Genomic DNA, 18314 nt, shown 5'->3' with positions numbered 1-18314 from the left:
ATCAGTGACCCCCCCCCCCCCCCCACACACACACACACAAAGCAAGCGGCCACTCCCAGCCCGTAAAGCACCTCTAACAGGAGAGGGAGGAGAGATGCAGACTCGCAGTGTGTGCGTGCGCTGTGATGTTAATTATTCATATCATTTTAAATGATACTTAGGCAGCTATAAAACCCAGTGCCGTGTCGACTGTCCTAAAACAGGAAGCAGTCCGACACCAGGACACATATCATACGACAGCTACCTGCCCACAGGGACACAGGCTTATAGCCTCTGACATGAAAGACCCGGAGCACGGAGCCGGAACGGAGCTGGAACGGATTCTCCTGGGTGTTTACACATCTTCAGTCACAACTGAAATATTTCAGTCATACCATTAAACAAACTAAATATTCCTTTAACAATTGCTAACTACATTTATTAAATGAATGTATATTAGCAAACAATATTAAAGTAAGTGCAATTGCTAGGACTTATCAATTCAGACTAATTGGAATAAATATCAATTATCTAAAAAAAAATCATAAGTTCATTCATTATATCCCCTTGCATATATAACCCAGAGATCTTTAGACATGAAACACTAGGATGGTAAGTAAATAAAGAAATAAACAAACGACAAGAGAACTTTACAAGCTGCTCAAACAAAGCCAGGACGTTTACTACTGCAGACACCGTCTTAACTCTTAAACACTGACGGGCTTTTAAATACCACTTACTAAACACCACAATGTGTCTTCCAGTCCAGGCTCCTGGTCTGCACTAGCCAGTAGAAGGCTAGCACTCCTCTAGGACTCCGTGCCACAATTTAGTCAAAGCCGTCACAGATGGGGCACTACCATGTCACTACGCTGTCGCCCTTGAGAGCAGGACTGGTGGGAATGCACAGAGCGGGGACACCATCTGCGTACGCGCCATTAGCCTACCTCAGCGCCTTTATCTCGGAGCTCGGAGGCCAGCCAAGCAGAAAGAAATATGGCAAATGCAAAATCACAACAGATATAAATGTCTTTTTAAGAATTAAAAATAGGACGCACCAGCTTACATTTTAAACAGGCAGTTATTTATGGGCGGGGGAAAAACACCAGTCACAGTAGCACAAATTAGAATATGATCAAACTGTAATTTGCTGCCAAACTTCAACTAAGAGCAACTAACAAAAATGACCCAGAAAATGAGAGGAAAGCAAGACAAGGATACATTTTTTAATAAGTTACTTGAACACAATAACAGCTACAGGGGTCCAGAGGACCACAGTGGGATACATGCCAGCAGTGTTTGTACGATCCTCCATGCTAAAATGCATCTGAAGTTTCTCCAGAATTCATACACCAAATCTGAAACTCACCAGCGAAACGAGCCACTTTTAATTACAACAAACACCATCGCTTAAATTAACCATGTGCTTGTCTGACAGGGGCAAACGGTAAAGCTATATTCTAGGATATAGCTCTAGAAGCAAGGGTTCCTGTCTACACTCACTTTATGGTCCTGAGGAAAACTGACCCTGGGTCAGTCCTGCCACACAAAAGTGAGGTGGTGGTGTTGAGGACCCACCACGTGTCCCACGGCTGCAAACAGAATACAAGCACAAACAGGAAATAAAGATGAAAATCAATAAACCGTTTTTCTTACTGGCCTATGCATTAAGAGTTATGTTGTAGCTTTTTTTTTCTGTGAAAAAAAATAAATCTACACTTTGTTCCTCAGTCAAGAAAATCGGTTTTGTACCCCATCAGGATATCTCAAAAAACTCGAGACTTGCTTCAGGACAGGAAGCGCCATGTCGAGGGTTCTCTGCATTACAGATGTGTGTAAACATGCTTGTTCTACAGTACTACAGGCAGAGGGCACTATTCATACGTTCATATGGGGTACAGTTCATACAGAGTACTGTTCATACGTTCATACGGGGTACAGTTCATACAGAGTACTGTTCATACGTTCATACAGAGCAAAGTTCATACAGGGTACACTGTTCATACCGTACTGGGCAGTATATTACTAAGCAAAGGTAACAGGCTGGTTCAGTGTAATGGTACGACACGCTAGGGCAGCGTGGACCGAGCGTGGACATTTGCACCTCGTCTCAACAAGTGCACACACTAAAATGCACTCGACCTGCATTCGTAACCCCAGGTGGGTGCAATGAACAACACACACAGTTAAGTGGACAGGGGATTTCCCCTCTAATGCTATTCTCTTTGCTACTAGTGGATATACATTCTGCATACATTTGGAAAAACATTCTTGAATAAAAGCATAAATTATTATTAAATGCTAAAATTACTGATCTAGCCAGACCATCTAAAGTAAACATATAAATATCTATTTGATCTTACATGTGAATCAGTAACTTTATTAATAAGCACTACATTCATCCAATTCCACAAAAGTACTTCCTAATTTTTTTTCCATTTCCAATTTTATGAATTTACAATTTGAGGTCGTCTGTCTGCACGTTAGAGGCTGCCCTCTACAGCTGATCTAACATCAGGTTTACAGTTTTGCACATCTGTGTAAACAGCGAGGATACCCTTAAAGCGACTGGTCCTAGATCAGTGGTGAGGTCATCGTGTGCGTGGAAGCAGCTTTCCCTACTGCATTTGACAGCTGGTGCTAGGAAGGAAATCCTGAACATATGTGATGACGGCCTTGGACAGATAGGTCATGGTTCCGTAGCTGCCACTAGGGGCGCTGTCGTAGAAGAAGGTACAGATTCCTGTGGCTGGATCCTTCTCCAGGAAAAACTCATTGGCCCCGCTGGACTTCTGCGAAGCAGTGGGGAGGAACGGTTGGTGTGCACGCCGAGCGTGACGTTAGCGGACACTAATAGCTGAGGGCGGGAGGGTGGGAGTGGGTACCTGGTCGTTCAGGAACTGGTCGTTGGCCATGTGAACGATGCGGTCGATGTAGATGATTCCTCCGATGCTGGAGACCTCTATGTCGGCCACCAGCGTCAGGACCATGATGGCCTCCACCAGCAGCTGCCGATACTCCGGCTGAGGGACGTGGTTCAGAACGGACTCCACGTACACCGCAAACTTTATCTCTCCCTCCGTCATCTGCAGTGCAAGCACGCACGCATGCACACACACACACACACGCGCACACACGCGCACACAAGCATGCACACACACGGCCCTGAGTTTCCCGCTGCATTCATAAGGATGTGTGTGTGTGTGTGTGTGTGTGTGTGTGTGTGTGTGTGTGTGTGTGTGTGTGTGTGTGTGTGTGAGCTTTCCACACCTCTCGCGTGGTGGATGAAGGCAGCACGTATCCCAATATGGACAGGCCATGACACTTCTGTAGGATCTTCCACACCTTCTGGTAGAAGCCCACGGGGACGCGGTTGATGGCCCCGTCCAAACGCCGCCGACGCAGCCACTGACCCTGGCGCTCCTCCCACAGCAGACGGGAGTCTCCGGGGCCCGTGGGAGACAGCACCCCGCTGGGAGTGGAGGGACTACTACACCGCTACGCACACATCCCCCATATACAAACATGAAATAAATTAATGTTCATATACAAATATAAAGCCAGACAAAATAACAGAAACACCAGATGAAAAAGGGGCACTATTTTAGTGAATATACTACAGATTAATGTCTAGGCATATGATACGTTACACGTGTTATCTTCTCTACGTTATCTAACGTGATCTTCTTGAAGCTAAGGAGATTAGCTAAGATAAAAAGAGAAGCGAGACTAATATTTGCAGGTTATATTTTAAGCAAAGGCCCCGTGGGCAAACTGCTACAGAAGGAAGGCATAACTACAGCACTCCTGCTCTTAACCAATAACATGTCAGCGACTAACGTCAGCCTTCAAAACATTTATATTTATGCTATTTAGCTGACGCTTTTATCCAAAGCGACTTACAAGTATGACTGAGTACAACTTGAGCAACTGAGGGTTAAGAGTCTTGCTCAGGGACCCAACAGTGGCAACTTGGTAGCAGTGGGGCTTGAACTGGCAACCTTCTGATCACAAGTCAAACCCCCACGGAGCCGTGAACTAATGCAGCCGCACTGCCTGGTGCTCCTATTAGTTTGTCAACACACTGGCACTTGCATGCCGGCGTCCAGCTCATGACTCATGGGTAAAGAGACGAGGGCGTGACAGCCGTGGCGTAGCGACCATGCGCCATTGACGAGGGGAGGCGGCCAACTACGGACGTTCACGCCCACAGAACTGCATGACGGCAACAGGCAGCAGGCGCGCGGGCCTCCGCGGGACGCAGGACGCCAGGCTGCGGCTAAAGCTAAGTAACAGGTATGAGGCGCGAGACAGGAGGTGAAACCATGGTTACCGTGGAGCGGGGGGACGTGACATTGCTGCTGGTGGAATGACTGCCAGAAATGATCTACGAGACAAAAAAACAAAAACAAAACAAAACAAACAAACAAACAAAAAAGACAATCACAGGAACAGAAAAACAACCGACAGAGACAGTGAGGAAACGGGAATGTGACAATTCCTTCAAAATCCTTCTGAACTGTTTTAAAACACAGGGATATTATGACTAGAGAAACCACACTTCATATGTTCAGTAAAGAGGGGAAGGTGTTGTGAGCAGTTCACAATGGAAAACACCCAAAACACGGAATCTAAATCACACAAACAGCTCGGATTCGTGAAGGGAAACCAGCGAATGATGAATTAAACAAGGTGTTGGTTTTCAGTCCTGGGCAGTCAGAAGACTGGACAGTGCAGTATATCCTGCTCCAACTTGATTCAACTTGATAAATAAGAAATGAGTTACACAAACGTGTTCAGAAGCAGACACACACTGAACTGTACAATGCTGAGACCTTGTAGGACTGGTATTTGAAACCTTGTGTGTCTGATCTCCATTAGACTTAAGATATGAAAGAGTACAACCTCATTCAGTAAGGGTGTAACGATCACAAGGCAGTATATAAAAGACAAAGTTTGAAACAGTATCGAATTTTTAAAAATATTTGCCTCTGGCTCTTTCAAACCTTTCACGCTGTTAGGGTTATTTAAGGCGGTATATCAGGCAGGTCAGGATTTTCTGTTGTTTAGCATTGTTCGCAGTTCAACTGCGCTGACATTTTTTGCATAGGCATGTCACTAAGCAAGTCACACATCCAACACATTTTTAACACATAAAATATTGACCAGTCTCAAAACTGAAAATTGAAGCTCAAAATCAAAACTTGTATCAAACCTGAGAACATGCATATCGTTACACCCCTGGTGAGCATGCTTAGTACGACGTTGTTGAGAAACTAGCTCTGCAGTACACACACGCGCATGCTGCAAATAAACATGTTTACAAACTTAACCCACGCTTATTGGTCTGGAGTCGTCAAGCTGTAAGCAAAACAAAGTCAAAATCATTGGAACGTCTGAAACATCAAAAGCGTCCACACGTCGCGGCTCAAACCGTGTATGCGCTGGGCGTTTGCGGCATCGAGTGCCCTCAACACACTCTCACCTGCTTGATTTCGCTCTTCAGCTTGCGAATGCCTGTACGCTCTGTCTTAGTGGCGCCCGTGTGCCCCAGCTCGTGGATAGAGACGGCCGGGCTGGTGGCTGAGTCCAGGGGGCGCACTTCCACCACGACATGACATACAGGAAAAGAAAACACCTTCACTCACTGTCCAGTTACACAGTCCAGCGGACTCGATGAAGGAAAGCTTACGGCGTTTGTCGGACACTTTTATCCAAAGTGACTTACAATTCTGACTGAGTGCAACTTGAGTAATTGAGGGTTAAGGGTCTTGCTCAGGGGCCCAACAGTGGCAACTTGGCAGTGGTGGGACTTGAACTGACAACCTTCTGATTACTAGTCGAGTACCTTAACCACTGAGCCACCACTGGCCTACGTGAAGCCTGCCGTCCTCGTTTACGGGAGCAGACTCACCGCTCCTCTCCACTCCAAACTCTTTCCCGCTCAGGATGTGATGCAGCAGGTTCTTCATGTCGGACGGACTCAGGTTCATCAGCGCCTCTGAGGCTTCCTCACCTGGCGGGAGAGATGACAATGCGTTGCCTCACACGGGGCACCGCGCACGAGCACCATGCGCCATGGCCCCAGGCAGCTGCACCCGAGCCATCAGTACCTGAGCACTGCAGACTCCGGGCCAGCTCGGTCGCCATCACCTGCATGATGAGGCCGATCCGCAGACGGAGCATGTCGCCGAACAGACTGGGCTCCGAGCGCACATACATGGCCAGGTACACCATGATCTCCTGGGGAAAGAGAGCAAACATGGCTGAAAGGTGTTTTCAGGAACAGCTGGGATCTTTTCTTACACCTCAGAATAGTGACGCGAACGGATGTAGTGATGTTTTGGCGCGTGGTGTTACCTGCGTGTGAGGCTGTGGTGATGTGTGTGGTGTTACCTGCGTGTGAGGCTGTGGTGATGTGTGTGGTGTTACCTGCGTGTGAGGCTGTGGTGATGTGTGTGGTGTTACCTGCGTGTGAGGCTGTGGTGATGTGTGTGGTGTTACCTGCGTGTGAGGCTGTGGTGATGTGTGTAGTGTTACCTGCGTGAGGCTGTGTTACCTGCGTGAGAACAGCAATGCTTATGTCCTGGCCACTGGCCTCATAGATCAGGTTATTCAGTTGATCAGGTGGTAGAGGCCTAAAAAAACCGTATGAAGAAATAAAGACGTTGTAGTGGTGAGATGCTGCTGGCAGTCAACGCACCAACAATTAACACCAGACAATTAATAGTGACCAGTTTCTCATGAAGTAAATCATGATGCCCTCTGAAGGCCAATGTATAGACTTGGTGAGAAGTGATCTGTAGCAGGTCCTGGGTCAGTGGAAAAAGGCTCACTCACACTGTGATGACTTTCTCCCTGGGCTCAGGGGGGAGTCCCACTGTGAGCTGCTTCTGATGCGAGATCAGATCAGTGCAGGCCTGATGGTGGCACACATGCACGCACACGCACGGATGCGCAACACAGCATTTAACAGACACCCAAGTCCAGAATGACTTACCAAACTCGGGTTCTTATTCCACATATGAGGAGCTAAAGCATCACCTCTGCCAAGACCTCCACCCTCTTCTTCAGGATGCCGGAGATGTAGCGGATGAGCCCCCACTCTTTAGACGCTCCAGCCTTGGCGTAGAGCTCCTCCAGCAGAGAGCGCACCGTAGCTCTACCTGGTCCAGACATACGCACCTCCCAGTCTGCACCCCTGGCCACCACACGCACACACTCAAGACCCTCCTTGCATAACGTGATAAAGACTGAAATGCTCCTGTAATTGATTAAATTCATTAAATCCCCCCCACCACAATCTTCAGTCCAAAGTTTAACTGTATTTGTTTTACTGTTTACACTGCCTTTGTTACAGATCACAGCTGATTTGGCATGTAAGTAAGAACGTCTACTTCATAGCATAAAGGATGTAGAGGATGTCCGCCTGATCCTGCAGCGTGGGGCATTCCTTCAGGTGACTGACCAGAGCCGCAAAGTCGGGGTTGCCGTGGGAATCGCGGGGTAGGTGCAGGTCAACGGAAGAAGCCTGGTGAAACGCAAACAAACAAATTCGCCATGGAAACAACAAAACACAAGCCGACAAACACCACAGCTTTCCCGCATCCTTTACGCGAGCACACAGTATTGTACTGTAACACGGGGCGCGGTGACGTGAGCGAGGGCCTGGAAGTCTTGCCTTGTGTTGGTGAGGAGGACGGTGTTGATAAGGGACCTCCAGCAGGTTCAGAGACTTCCTGTGTTTGTTCATGATGGGCACCACAGGAAGATACATAGAAGGTTCTGAAAAGAGCGCAGGGGAGTGTGAGAGACAGCAGGAGGCATGCAGGAGATAGAAGACACGCCGGACAGAGCCACGCTCTAGAACAGCGGGTCCGGACCCCGCAGGTCCCAGCACAGACGACTAATGGCCCCGTTTGGATGTCATAGTCTGTTTTCTAATCTACAAGGTGCAAAACTACAGCCTTGCAGCAGACTGAGTGAATCTGTCACTGAGGGAGTAAGCAACGGACACAGTTACGGGCATCAGCTCGGCTTACTCGGCATGTCGAGCCCCTGCACCTGGGCCATGAGAGTGAGGATGTCCCGCGTGGTGTGTTCCGCACTGAAAACGTGCTGCTGCCCCCTCTGGATGGGAGGAAGATGCGACTTTGTGGCCGTGCTCTGTAACAGCTGTGTGAGGTACTGGTCAAGGACATCGTTGGAACCTTCTACGCGAGAGGAGAGCAAAACGTTACCTCGGACCCGTGCCAGGCTGGCTAAGTGTCTCGTCTGTTAACAGGAAGTGAAGAAAATTACCAGAAGACAAATGTTTGTGCTTTTTATCTTCATCGTCTTCCTCTTCGTCATCCTCATAATCTTCTAGAAGGTTTTCATCAGAGTCGGCGTCCAGGAAGCTGAGCTGGGTGTGGAAGGAGGTGGTGAGGAACGTGGAGAGGCTGGCCATTTGGACTCTACGCAGAAGAGATTCAAGTGAAGCACCAAACATCCACACAGGAACCTACGGCGAAGGCATGGCATGTCAAGGGTGTTCGCGCAGCAGGTCTCTGCGACCTCTGACCTCGCTCCGCCAAAGTAGCCGTCCTGAAGTTTGCGGAGGGTGGAGAGGACGCACGGGTCGACGCTCTCGCCGTCGTCCACTGCAACGACGACAAGCACAACACCTGAATCCCACGCTCGGCGAGCTCTGGCTAACGTGCGTAACGAGACACTTTGAGGCATGTGCATGCACGTGGGCTCTGCCGTTACCCAGCATGCTCTGCGTGATGAGGAAGGTGAGAGTAGGTCTTCCTGTCATTCTCCAGCAGGAGGAGAGGTAAGCCAGCTCAGTTCTCAGCATCTCCACGATCATCTGGTTATCCAGCGCCAGGTAGAAGTGGTGATGATCAATGAACTAAAGAGACAGGAAATGACATAACAGACCTCTCTCTCTCTCTCTCTCTCTTTAATGTTTAAAAAAAAAACATTGTTTTTATCCAATTACATTGTGCAAAGTCACAATCACCACAAAACCAATATTTGATTTTTCACTGGGGAACAAGCCTGAACTGAAACAAGGTCATGGCGTACACATCAGAAGGACGTGTGTGTTCACCTGTGGGGTAAAAGTGTAGGTGCGGTTTCTGATCTCGTAGAACTTGGAGGTTCCCAGAACTCCAATGTGTCGGTACGGTCGCCCAGTCAGCTTCAGTTTCTTGCTGCTTCCTGAGAAGAGCAGAAAGCGCAGACTTGGTTGATCAGCGAGTCAGACACACACGCCAACCCTTCTTCCCTGCGGAACGCAGAGGAAGGGCAGTTTCGACGACGTGTGCAGCCAGTCATCACCGAGCTTCACGTAGATCTGGCTCAGGATTCGAGCTGGCATGATGCGGATGGGCAGGACTTCTGACACCGTCTGCACCTCAATCCCATAATCCCTCAGCAAACTCCGAATCTCCTCGGACTCTGCCACTACGCTCACTAAACAGAACGCACAGGTGTAGAACATGCTTAAGAAGTGTGTGTGAGTGTGTGTGTGTGTGTGTACACGTTTGTGTGCGTGCGTCTTTGTGTTTGTGTGTGCACTCGTGTGCGTACGTGTATTTGTGTTTTTGTGTGTGCGCGTTTGTGTTTGTGTCTGTGTGTGCGCGTGTTTCTGGATTTGAGAAAATCTTACAGCTTCCTAGTTTCAAAATATTGTCAAGTCAGCCAATGTTCCATGTGACTGGATCGGTACGGCTTTCTGTAAACTCTTCTCCTACCTTGGACCACGACATCTGGTTTGAACCCAGTGGAGAACCTCCTGTTTAGAGGATCTATCTCTCCAGGAGCGAGAAACCCCTGATTAGACAACACAACAAACATCCCTTTGAGGAAAAAGTTTTCCAAAACTCACTGAAAGCATAAAAAAGTCCCAGAACTACCCTGGAACGTTCCGTTTCACATACATGACACCTGTGGGGGACAATAACGATCAAACTAAGACACACGGCTGTCCGGCCATCAGAGAGAGCCGGAGGTTAAATGCAAAGCCGGGGGGTGGAGTTACAGGAGAGGGCATACGTCTGCAAGAAGGCTGCCCAGGATGTAGAGGGATTGCCCCCACATGTGAGGGAGCTGACCCAGGGCCACGCGGTCCACCGTGTGAGGACTCCTGTACTCCTCCTCAACCTGCAACAGCACAGGAACATTGCCATGACCACCATGCTGTCTGCTGTTCCTGGGATTGGACAGGCTGAATACACGCCACCAGTTTCAGATAAACCTTTCTGAACTGCAGTATTATATATAGTGTGTGAAGGTCAGCGGCAGAACGCCTCACACGCATCCGCTCACCTTGTCGGCCGGTACAGCGTACAGTTCCGGGATCAGTTTGATGCCGTGTTTGCCTCGAATCAAAATGCCCTCCAGAGCCTCCCTGTATTCCTGCACCTGAATAGTCACATTAGTGTCAACGGTGTCTCCACACTGCCCCCTGCTGCCCAACACCTTCTCTACAGCTGTCGACCTAACGAAAGGGCGCGTGGTTGAAGGGTGACCTACCTGTACTTGGTCCCCGGTGAAAATGCCGTCCAGTATAAGGTACGTCCAAAACACTGGCCATTCACACTCAATATTCTCGAAGAGCTTTAATTCTGCTGGGTCGTAGTGTAGCCGAGAGGAGTCCTGCATCCACAACGGGAACAGAGAACAAAAACACAGCAAACGTTTGAGGCGTAAGAGGAGTCAAGAACACGAACACGCCCGGAAGAAATTCACAGCCGAGACCCTGTCGCAACACAGAAGTCAAACCGGGAAGGTGTTGCGAGTAAACTCACCTCTTTGGGGGTCCTGTAGCCATCTCTGATGAACCGACAGCACCCGTAACGCCCCTAAAAAGATTACACTTCGTTTGAGACTTTCTAAAGAAAGCCCTGTGGTTCTGTCTTTAGACCAGAGTCTGTCTGAGGATGGACGTAAAGCACCTTCACATCCAGCACTGTTAGTTTTTTTTTTTTCCATTTTCATTTTATTTTAATTTTTTTTAAATTTTATTTTATTTTATTTTTTTTACACATTTCCATCACTGAAACAGCTGAAGGCCAGAAGACAACACGCTCAGTGCTACCTGCAGCTTGGATATGATCTCGCCCTTAGTGATGCTGACCAGGTCAGCATCCTCGACTGCAAACGCAGGGAAGGAGATGATGGACAACAGCCCGGCGTCGATCTCCTTCGAGGTGGAGGCTCGAGGCAGCATGGAGCACAGGATGGACTGCAGACACACACAGAGGGGACAACGGTTGCAGACTTTGGACAGGAGCAAGCAGCTCTGATCCCCCTCGAGTACCTGCTGACTACTCAAGTCTCATCTGATTCATATGGCTGAAGTAAAAGAAGACAAAGCTGTTTGTTTTATGAATTTCCTCTTTTTATTTAATTTTTAAGAAACAGAAGTGCATTATTTTACCTGGCAATGCTCCACTTCGTCTGGGAGAACATGAATGACTGACTTGGGGCCTCCGTGAGCTCCGAACAGGTCGAGCTCATCAATGGCCTCCAATGCTGCCTAACAGCCCAAGAGCATATGAGCAGATGTGACCAATCACACGAGAGCATATGAGCAGATGTGACCAATCACACGAGAGCATATGAGCAGATGTGACCAATCATACGACAGCATGAGCAGATCTGTCCAATCATATCAGAGCATGTGATCAGATCTGACCAATCATAAGTCATTTAGAAATCCAACATCTAAAACTTGGTAAAATACCCAAATGCTCTTTCTAGACGCAGTGCAGTCCTTAAGTAAACAGTGGACCAACACTGAACTTTAACCTCGCCGTGTATGTTAACCTTGTGTATTTTTCGATTCCTCTCTCTCTTTTGAACCCCACATCAAGTCACTAGTTAAATATCGCTAGACTTGGACACACGCTATCCACACATGACGCTGAGACTGATTCACGCCTTTATCACCTCCCGTCTGGATTACTGCGACTCTCTCTTCACTGACATCCCAAACAAAACCATCCAATCACTTTAACATGTTCAAAATTCAGCCGTGAGATTCTCCTACATGTTAGAAAGTCAGCCCACATCACACCTATACCGCATCAGTTACACTGGCTCCCGGGCCCGGAAGCGTAACGGCGTCTCGGCCCAACCACTTACACACGACACTGAGTGTGTTTACATGTACTTAATAATCCAAGAAATGCAGAATATCAGATTGTGTCAGTAGTCTGATCAACGTGTTTACATGAACTTGGGAAAATAGGAAAACTCCAAGGGAACGGGTATGCGCTGAGAAATCGATTACTGAGCTAAAATCCAAATTTCTAGGCCTTAATCCAATCTAGGAAATTGTATCCTGTTTACATGACCACATAAATAATCATATAATTTATGACTGGATTATTAAATGCATCTAAACGCATTCACTGTGCCCTAAAAAAAAAGCCATAAGCAACCGGGCACGTCTTACACCGGGAACGCCTCCTACCTTCGCCATGCCCACAGAGCTCCCATTCAGTTCAGGAATTCCCTGGTTAGTCTTGTCTCCTCTCTCCCACATACCGTAATCCTACAGGGAGACAATTACGCAGTTACTCATGCAGGTTACTAACGGACCAAGAAACGAGTGTTCAGGGTTAAACTCACAGCCACTTTATACGCCGCCTCGATGTAGAACACCAGGTTCTGGATGAACGCCACCTCATCTAGGTTCGATATGATGCGCAGACCTGTGGCGGAGGGAAAGCCGTGTGGAAGAGGGGATGAACACAAAAGCAGACACAACAGAAGCAGACACAAGACCATCACCTGATTCAGATTATTCCGATATGATATGAATAGATCTTGGATCAACCATTTCTGCCTAAATCCGGTGACATCATAACCACGCCGTAACTACAACAGCTCGGCTAGTCCTGGCTGACAATGTTGGTATTACATTATTGCGTGAAACTACCAATAGGCTTAAATATGCTGTATTCTGTATCCATCAAAAATCTCACAAAGATAGACATTATAGAAATCTGATTAAAAATGTCCAGATATGCGGTCCACGTCCTTTCACTCACCTGACGCAGTCATTTGCGCCAGCGTCAGCAGGTAGAGAGAGGTGGCGTCCACCTGCAGGTGACCCCACTGGTCATCCCCGACGACCGTGGCGCAGGTGGGCGTGTGGTATTTGGCGTGCAGGCAGTCTTTGGTGCTCTGGGTGTGCTTGAATTTCTCCACCTTCTCCACCTGCGGTGACATACACCAGCCAACCCCTTACAGGCAGACACAAGGGCAGGAAATACGGCACGAAAAGGGCCACGTAAACAGAACAAAGCGTTTACCAGTGATTGCACGGGGCAGCAGGAAAACGCTACCCGCCTCGTGGTGCAGTACGAAAAAGGGCGTGTTAACGTTACCTGTCTCATCATACACTGGAGCAGTCCCTGCATCAGTTTCACCACACTCTGCAAAATTTAAAACACTTTCAACAGGGTGACCCTCAGAACAGCAACTTTGTCTAGTTTGCACTGTGCCACTGTGGAAAGATGCAGCGTTTTGCCGGAATGCGGCGTTCGTTGGATTCGGTCACCTGCTCGAGCTCGTATGCCTTGGCTTTGTCCTCGTCACGGTCGGCGTTCTTGCGATAGGCCATTCCCAGGCCCCACACGGCCAGGATGCTGTACACGTTGTCCCGCACCCAGGCGTCTCTCTGCTGAGTACTGGCAGGAAGCAGCCCGGTCACGGGGTTCTGCACAGCAGAGACATGAAGCTCTCAGCCCTGCCTGACAGATAAACTATCATAGGCTTTACAAAAAGGACGAACCCGAATGGAACCAAATTTCTCTTGACTGGGTTGTCAATAGCGGACATACGTCAAAGTTTGTGTAGTGTCTACGCATGCAGACACACCCTCCAGAAGACACGCCCTCCTGCACGCTACCCAATGTTAAACATAATCCTATAACATATACTGGAGATGTTTTTAAACACTAATTGTTTGGATCATGGGGCCTATTCTGTAGTTAGTTGGACAGCTAGGACATATCCTGGGTCTGCTGAATACATGAGACTGCAGAAAACAATGAAGACCAAGAACATATAAACCTGGTTCACAGTGGTTTATAATGTGTGTGTGTGTGTGTGTGTGTGTGTGTGTGTGTGTGTTTTGTGAGCAACCCGGCCAATGCAAAAATTCCTGGAAAGTGTTTTTTGGATATTCTGATAAACATCACATCGTCACATTACATTAAGGGTTCCTAAATCTGCTTTAATATATCACAGTATGTAGCAATGCAATAGTATTATGGAATATTTGCTGTATTATGCAGTTGTAGTGGAAATTGTGGCACAAGAAATAACCATCATAACTTTTAAAGTTTTTTTTTATGGGACAACAGTAGCAAGTAGCTGGTGCCTGGTTAAACAGAAACACTGTCAAGAAACAGAACTGAAACACACCTCAAAACAATTGCAACCTCTATGAAACAGATACTGCGGCGACTGACTGACACACACACACACACACACACACACACACACACACACAAAGAAACACACACACACACACACACACACAGCTGCGCCTTCAAAAGACTTTCAAGCCACACAAACAATGTGCACATTTTCGCAGCCTCTTCTATTAAAAGGTGACCTTTGTTCGGTTTATTCTTAGGTCTTGGAGAAAACCTCCAGCTGTCCATTTCAGAGGCTGAACGTTTTCCATGATAACCTTACTGCTGCACCATCAAAACCATTACGAGACACACACACACACACACATATATATATAATATATATATATATGTTTAAGCCAAGCCAGGATGCGCGGGCCTACCTGATGGCATAGGATGGTGTCATGGACCAGCCTAGCGAAGGCGTCCAACCTCACGCCGGAGTTACTTCGACTCCGCATCCTTGTACTGATCTGGTCCGATTTACACTGGCGGCATGTCCGCAACTGGAGGGGTTACTGGGAGCAGCTCCTCCGGCTAGTCAAGGAGGAAATGAGCTGAACACAGCAGGGGAGGCCTCCAGTGTTGACAACGGACAGATGAAATTCACTTTTCTTCGAGAAAAAAAAAGCGAAAAGGAAAACGCGTATATAACTGTTTGTCCAGCGATTGTCACCACAGCCTGCTCAACACGGACGGGGGAGACCGACAGGTGTGACAGGCGGACGGCGGCTCTGCTCCAAACGGAACAGCGTCCATAAAAGTCCCTGTCCTTACAATGCCTGAGTGCAGCTTTACCTTCACACCCTCCACACCTCCATATCAGCCTACATTCATGTTAGAAAAACTAAAGTCATTATATATATATATATATATATATATATATATATATATATATATATATATATATATGACTTTCGTTTTTTTTTAAATTAAATTCCTGTTACACCCTTGTCTAAATTCAGAGTTGTTTAATTAATTAATTAATTAATATATATATATATATATATATATATATATATATATATATATATATATATAAATTAAACAACTCTGAATTTAGGCAAGGGTGTAACAGGAATTTAATTTCAAAATAAAAGTCTCCTGCGGGTACAGTGGTAACCGCCGGGCCAGTGGGGGCAGTAGAACCACTAACTTCGGCTCCGCCGGGCCAGTGGGGGCAGCAGTACCACTAACTTCGGTTTGGTTTAAACGAAGAAGGCGGCACGAACACGTGGTCGCTGCTGGCTAGCACGCTGGTGTCCTGACTCGTAACCATGTCGGTCAAACTAAACGCCCTGTTTAGTGACTCCTACATCGACATAAGTCAGTACAGAGACCAGCACTTTAAGGTAAGTAAGGGAGGCGCTTTGCATTTCTAAAAAAAATAAAAAATAAAAAAAGACTGTTCACTGGGATTTAAGCGAACTTGGCTAGCGAAGAGACATAACCAACTGTACATGTTTATTATCACCTAGTCACTTAGTTCTGCTACGTTTGTGGAGATGGTTTAACGGGTGTCGTTTTTTTTTTCTTTTCTAAGGGCAACCGACATGACCAAGAAAAACTGCTAAAACAGAGCTGCACCCTGTACGTCGGCAACCTCTCCTTCTACACCACGGAGGAGCAGGTGTACGACCTGTTCTCCAAGAGCGGCGACGTGAAGAGGATCGTCATTGGCCTCGACAAGATCAAGAAGACGGCGTGCGGCTTTTGTTTCGTGGAGTATCCTTTGTTTTTATTTATTTGGATCCGATTCGGAAATGCTGCGGTCTAAACACGTGTTCATTATCGCGGAGTCTTCGCTACACTCGATTAAAGCTGCAGTAGGGGAAACGGTAAAGGAAGCGGATTTAAGTTTGAAAATCAAGACCCCACCCCATCCGTCTAGGCTCCGCCTCCGACGCCCCGCCCCTCGGAACAGGCTGCTCTGCACGTTGTAAAATGTCAACGTTGACCGATAAACAAGCAGGAATTAATCTTTTTGACGTAAAAAGTAATATGCAGCAATAGCTATTCGGTAAAGGAGCTAGCACGTATTTATTTCAGTGCTTAGATACTGGTTTGTTAACGTTATAAAAACCACTTATGAGAACCCTTAGCTGTTACACTCTCTCTGTTGTCACAATATAGGGACAGTTTTTAGCAAATATAATTTTATGGGTCACCTGCTGCTGCTTTAATCACGTGGCCTCGGTTTTGTTCAGGAGTAACTCCTGCTTGGTTGAAATGAAGCAGTATCGGCCCGTCTTTGGATAAGACTTACCTCTGACCTATCACGAGCCAATCAACAACTCAGTCTTGATATGAAGCAATACCATTTAACTAAACATACTGAGATTTTATTTTTAGCATTAAACACTTGCAAATCTTTTTTTTTTTTAATTAGTATTGCAGGTTAAACTAAGTTTTCCACCTCAAACCTAAGGTTTTGTTATTTGTAAAATTTATGTAAAGGCAGTTTAGTGGAAGACATGTTTGTGGTCACATTTAACACTTATACCCCCCCCCCCCAAATTATATGATCTGATCACTTGCATTTAAATAAGTGGCCTAAAGATAAACTGGCCTAAATTGTGTTTTGTACATATTGCTTCTACTGAATTTAAACCGGGAATTTATTTGCAAGAACACATTCCCTGGCTGACTAATGTTCTTGAGTTAGCCTTTACTCATATTCCTAAATTCTGAGCTGCATTTAAATTGCTTTACTTTGGATTTGTTTCAATATTTTGATCCTTAACATGTCTGCAAGGTATTACACACGAACAGATGCGGAGAACGCAATGAGATTCATCAACGGGACCAGATTAGACGACAGAATCATCAGAACAGACTGGGACGCTGGCTTTAAAGAGGGAAGACAGTATGGTCGTGGGAAATCTGGAGGGCAGGTGTGGTTCTAGTTTACGTTGGTGTGACCGTACCCCACCCCACACACACACACTTAATTAGATGTGCAGTTTACCTGTTGATCTCACCCATGTGCTGTTGCTGGTTAGATATCGTACGTCCACAGACCTCTTAACCGAACAGTGATGTGTAAATACAAATGGACAAGTGCATTTGATGCCCATACCATCTCACCATTCACAGTTATGCAACTACCACGTCACTCACTGTGTTGAGTGGTCCACCACCCAAACGATATCTGGTCGGCAGTAGTCCTGTGGTCAGAATATGACCAAGAATGAACAGGGTAAAGGGTGGTTGAGGAGTTCTACTATTTAACAGAGCTACGGTCTCTAACGATACACAAACATGTACCTATTAAAGTTACCACTGTGTATAGGTACATGTTTGTAAAAGTGGGTAGCGAATTTATTGGCTGTGTAACTGAAAACTGAAATGCTGGGGGGCTTTTTTGTTTGTTTGTCCCCCCCCCCCCTCCCCTCCTCCTCAGGTCAGAGATGAATACAGACAAGACTACGACCCTGCGAGGGGTGGATATGGGAAACTGGCTCAGCTACAGAGGACTTCAGATGTGCAACACAAATTTTAGTGATGGGAATCAGAATTCTATGGACTTTTTTTTTTTTTTTAAGCCAATGTACATATTCCAGTAAATTCTTGAGTTCTAGCACATACATAAGTTTGTAGGAATTATATACAGATCTGCATTTTGAGTCTGAGTGAAGGTTTAGTCTATTCTGAATTTACATGTGTTTTTTTAAATAAACAATCAAGGTGACTTGCATGTTGGCGGTTTGTAAGAAACATTTTGCTGACAGGAAAGACACTTGATCAACAGTAAACATTAATCTTGACTAAAAGGGTAACGGGATCAGACCTCCGTAAACATTATTACATAAAGTATAATTCTGCCAGATAAGCGAACAGCCTGTTTTTTGATTTATATATATATATATATATATATATATATATATATATATATATATATATATATATATA

The 18314-nt window shown here is 46.5% G+C and overlaps 2 protein-coding genes across 5 annotated transcripts; one reads left to right on the top strand and one right to left on the bottom strand.

The window, feature by feature from the left end:
- Positions 1-1185: 1185 nt before the first annotated feature.
- Positions 1186-15144, bottom strand: phka2 (phosphorylase kinase, alpha 2 (liver)). 4 transcript variants are annotated; one of them, XM_026996884.2, is made up of 32 exons: positions 14786-15144; positions 13541-13699; positions 13368-13415; positions 13029-13197; positions 12607-12689; positions 12449-12529; positions 11411-11509; positions 11069-11215; positions 10779-10832; positions 10504-10626; positions 10297-10392; positions 10024-10131; positions 9723-9801; positions 9307-9441; positions 9077-9186; positions 8731-8875; positions 8543-8621; positions 8281-8435; positions 8022-8192; positions 7661-7764; positions 7377-7510; positions 7024-7180; positions 6820-6899; positions 6539-6617; positions 6093-6222; positions 5894-5995; positions 5465-5580; positions 5317-5340; positions 4313-4366; positions 3250-3477; positions 2865-3065; positions 1186-2771 (listed from the first exon to the last, which is right to left on the bottom strand). In XM_026996884.2, exons 1-32 carry the CDS (start codon positions 14861-14863, stop codon positions 2598-2600), a joined length of 3702 nt encoding a protein of 1233 aa, XP_026852685.2. In that variant the 5' UTR covers positions 14864-15144; the 3' UTR covers positions 1186-2597. The 4 variants fall into 4 exon arrangements, with proteins under 4 accessions (XP_026852685.2, XP_026852689.2, XP_035379144.1 ...); XM_026996888.2 differs by having other exon boundaries at positions 8022-8189; XM_035523251.1 differs by lacking the exon at positions 4313-4366.
- A 466-nt stretch (positions 15145-15610) lies between these two features.
- ncbp2 (nuclear cap binding protein subunit 2) lies at positions 15611-18099 on the top strand. Its single transcript, XM_026997021.2, has 4 exons — positions 15611-15754; positions 15946-16127; positions 17158-17296; positions 17806-18099. The coding sequence occupies exons 1-4, from the start codon at positions 15680-15682 to the stop codon at positions 17902-17904; spliced, it is 495 nt and encodes a 164-aa protein (XP_026852822.2). The 5' UTR covers positions 15611-15679; the 3' UTR covers positions 17905-18099.
- Positions 18100-18314: the final 215 nt, after the last annotated feature.

Source organism: Electrophorus electricus, chromosome 26 (assembly GCF_013358815.1).
Source record: "Electrophorus electricus isolate fEleEle1 chromosome 26, fEleEle1.pri, whole genome shotgun sequence".
Lineage (NCBI taxonomy): Eukaryota > Metazoa > Chordata > Actinopteri > Gymnotiformes > Gymnotidae > Electrophorus > Electrophorus electricus.
Note: the sequence above shows the minus strand (reverse complement) of the source record. Positions and strands in the feature narration are given on the sequence as shown.

Excerpts from the sequence above, each read along its gene's own strand:
- phka2 (XM_026996884.2), bottom strand. The coding sequence starts at position 14,863 with ATGCGGAGTCGAAGTAACTCCGGCGTGAGGTTGGACGCCTTCGCTAGG. Across the intron at positions 7,181-7,376 it reads TACATCCTTTATGCTATGAA|GGGTGCAGACTGGGAGGTGC; the intron begins GTAGACGTTCTT and ends TGTGGTGGCCAG. Across the intron at positions 6,618-6,819 it reads AGGGAGAAAGTCATCACAGT|GCCTCTACCACCTGATCAAC; the intron begins GTGAGTGAGCCT and ends CGGTTTTTTTAG.
- ncbp2 (XM_026997021.2), top strand. The coding sequence starts at position 15,680 with ATGTCGGTCAAACTAAACGCCCTGTTTAGTGACTCCTACATCGACATA. Across the intron at positions 15,755-15,945 it reads ACAGAGACCAGCACTTTAAG|GGCAACCGACATGACCAAGA; the intron begins GTAAGTAAGGGA and ends TTCTTTTCTAAG. Across the intron at positions 16,128-17,157 it reads TGCGGCTTTTGTTTCGTGGA|GTATTACACACGAACAGATG; the intron begins GTATCCTTTGTT and ends CATGTCTGCAAG.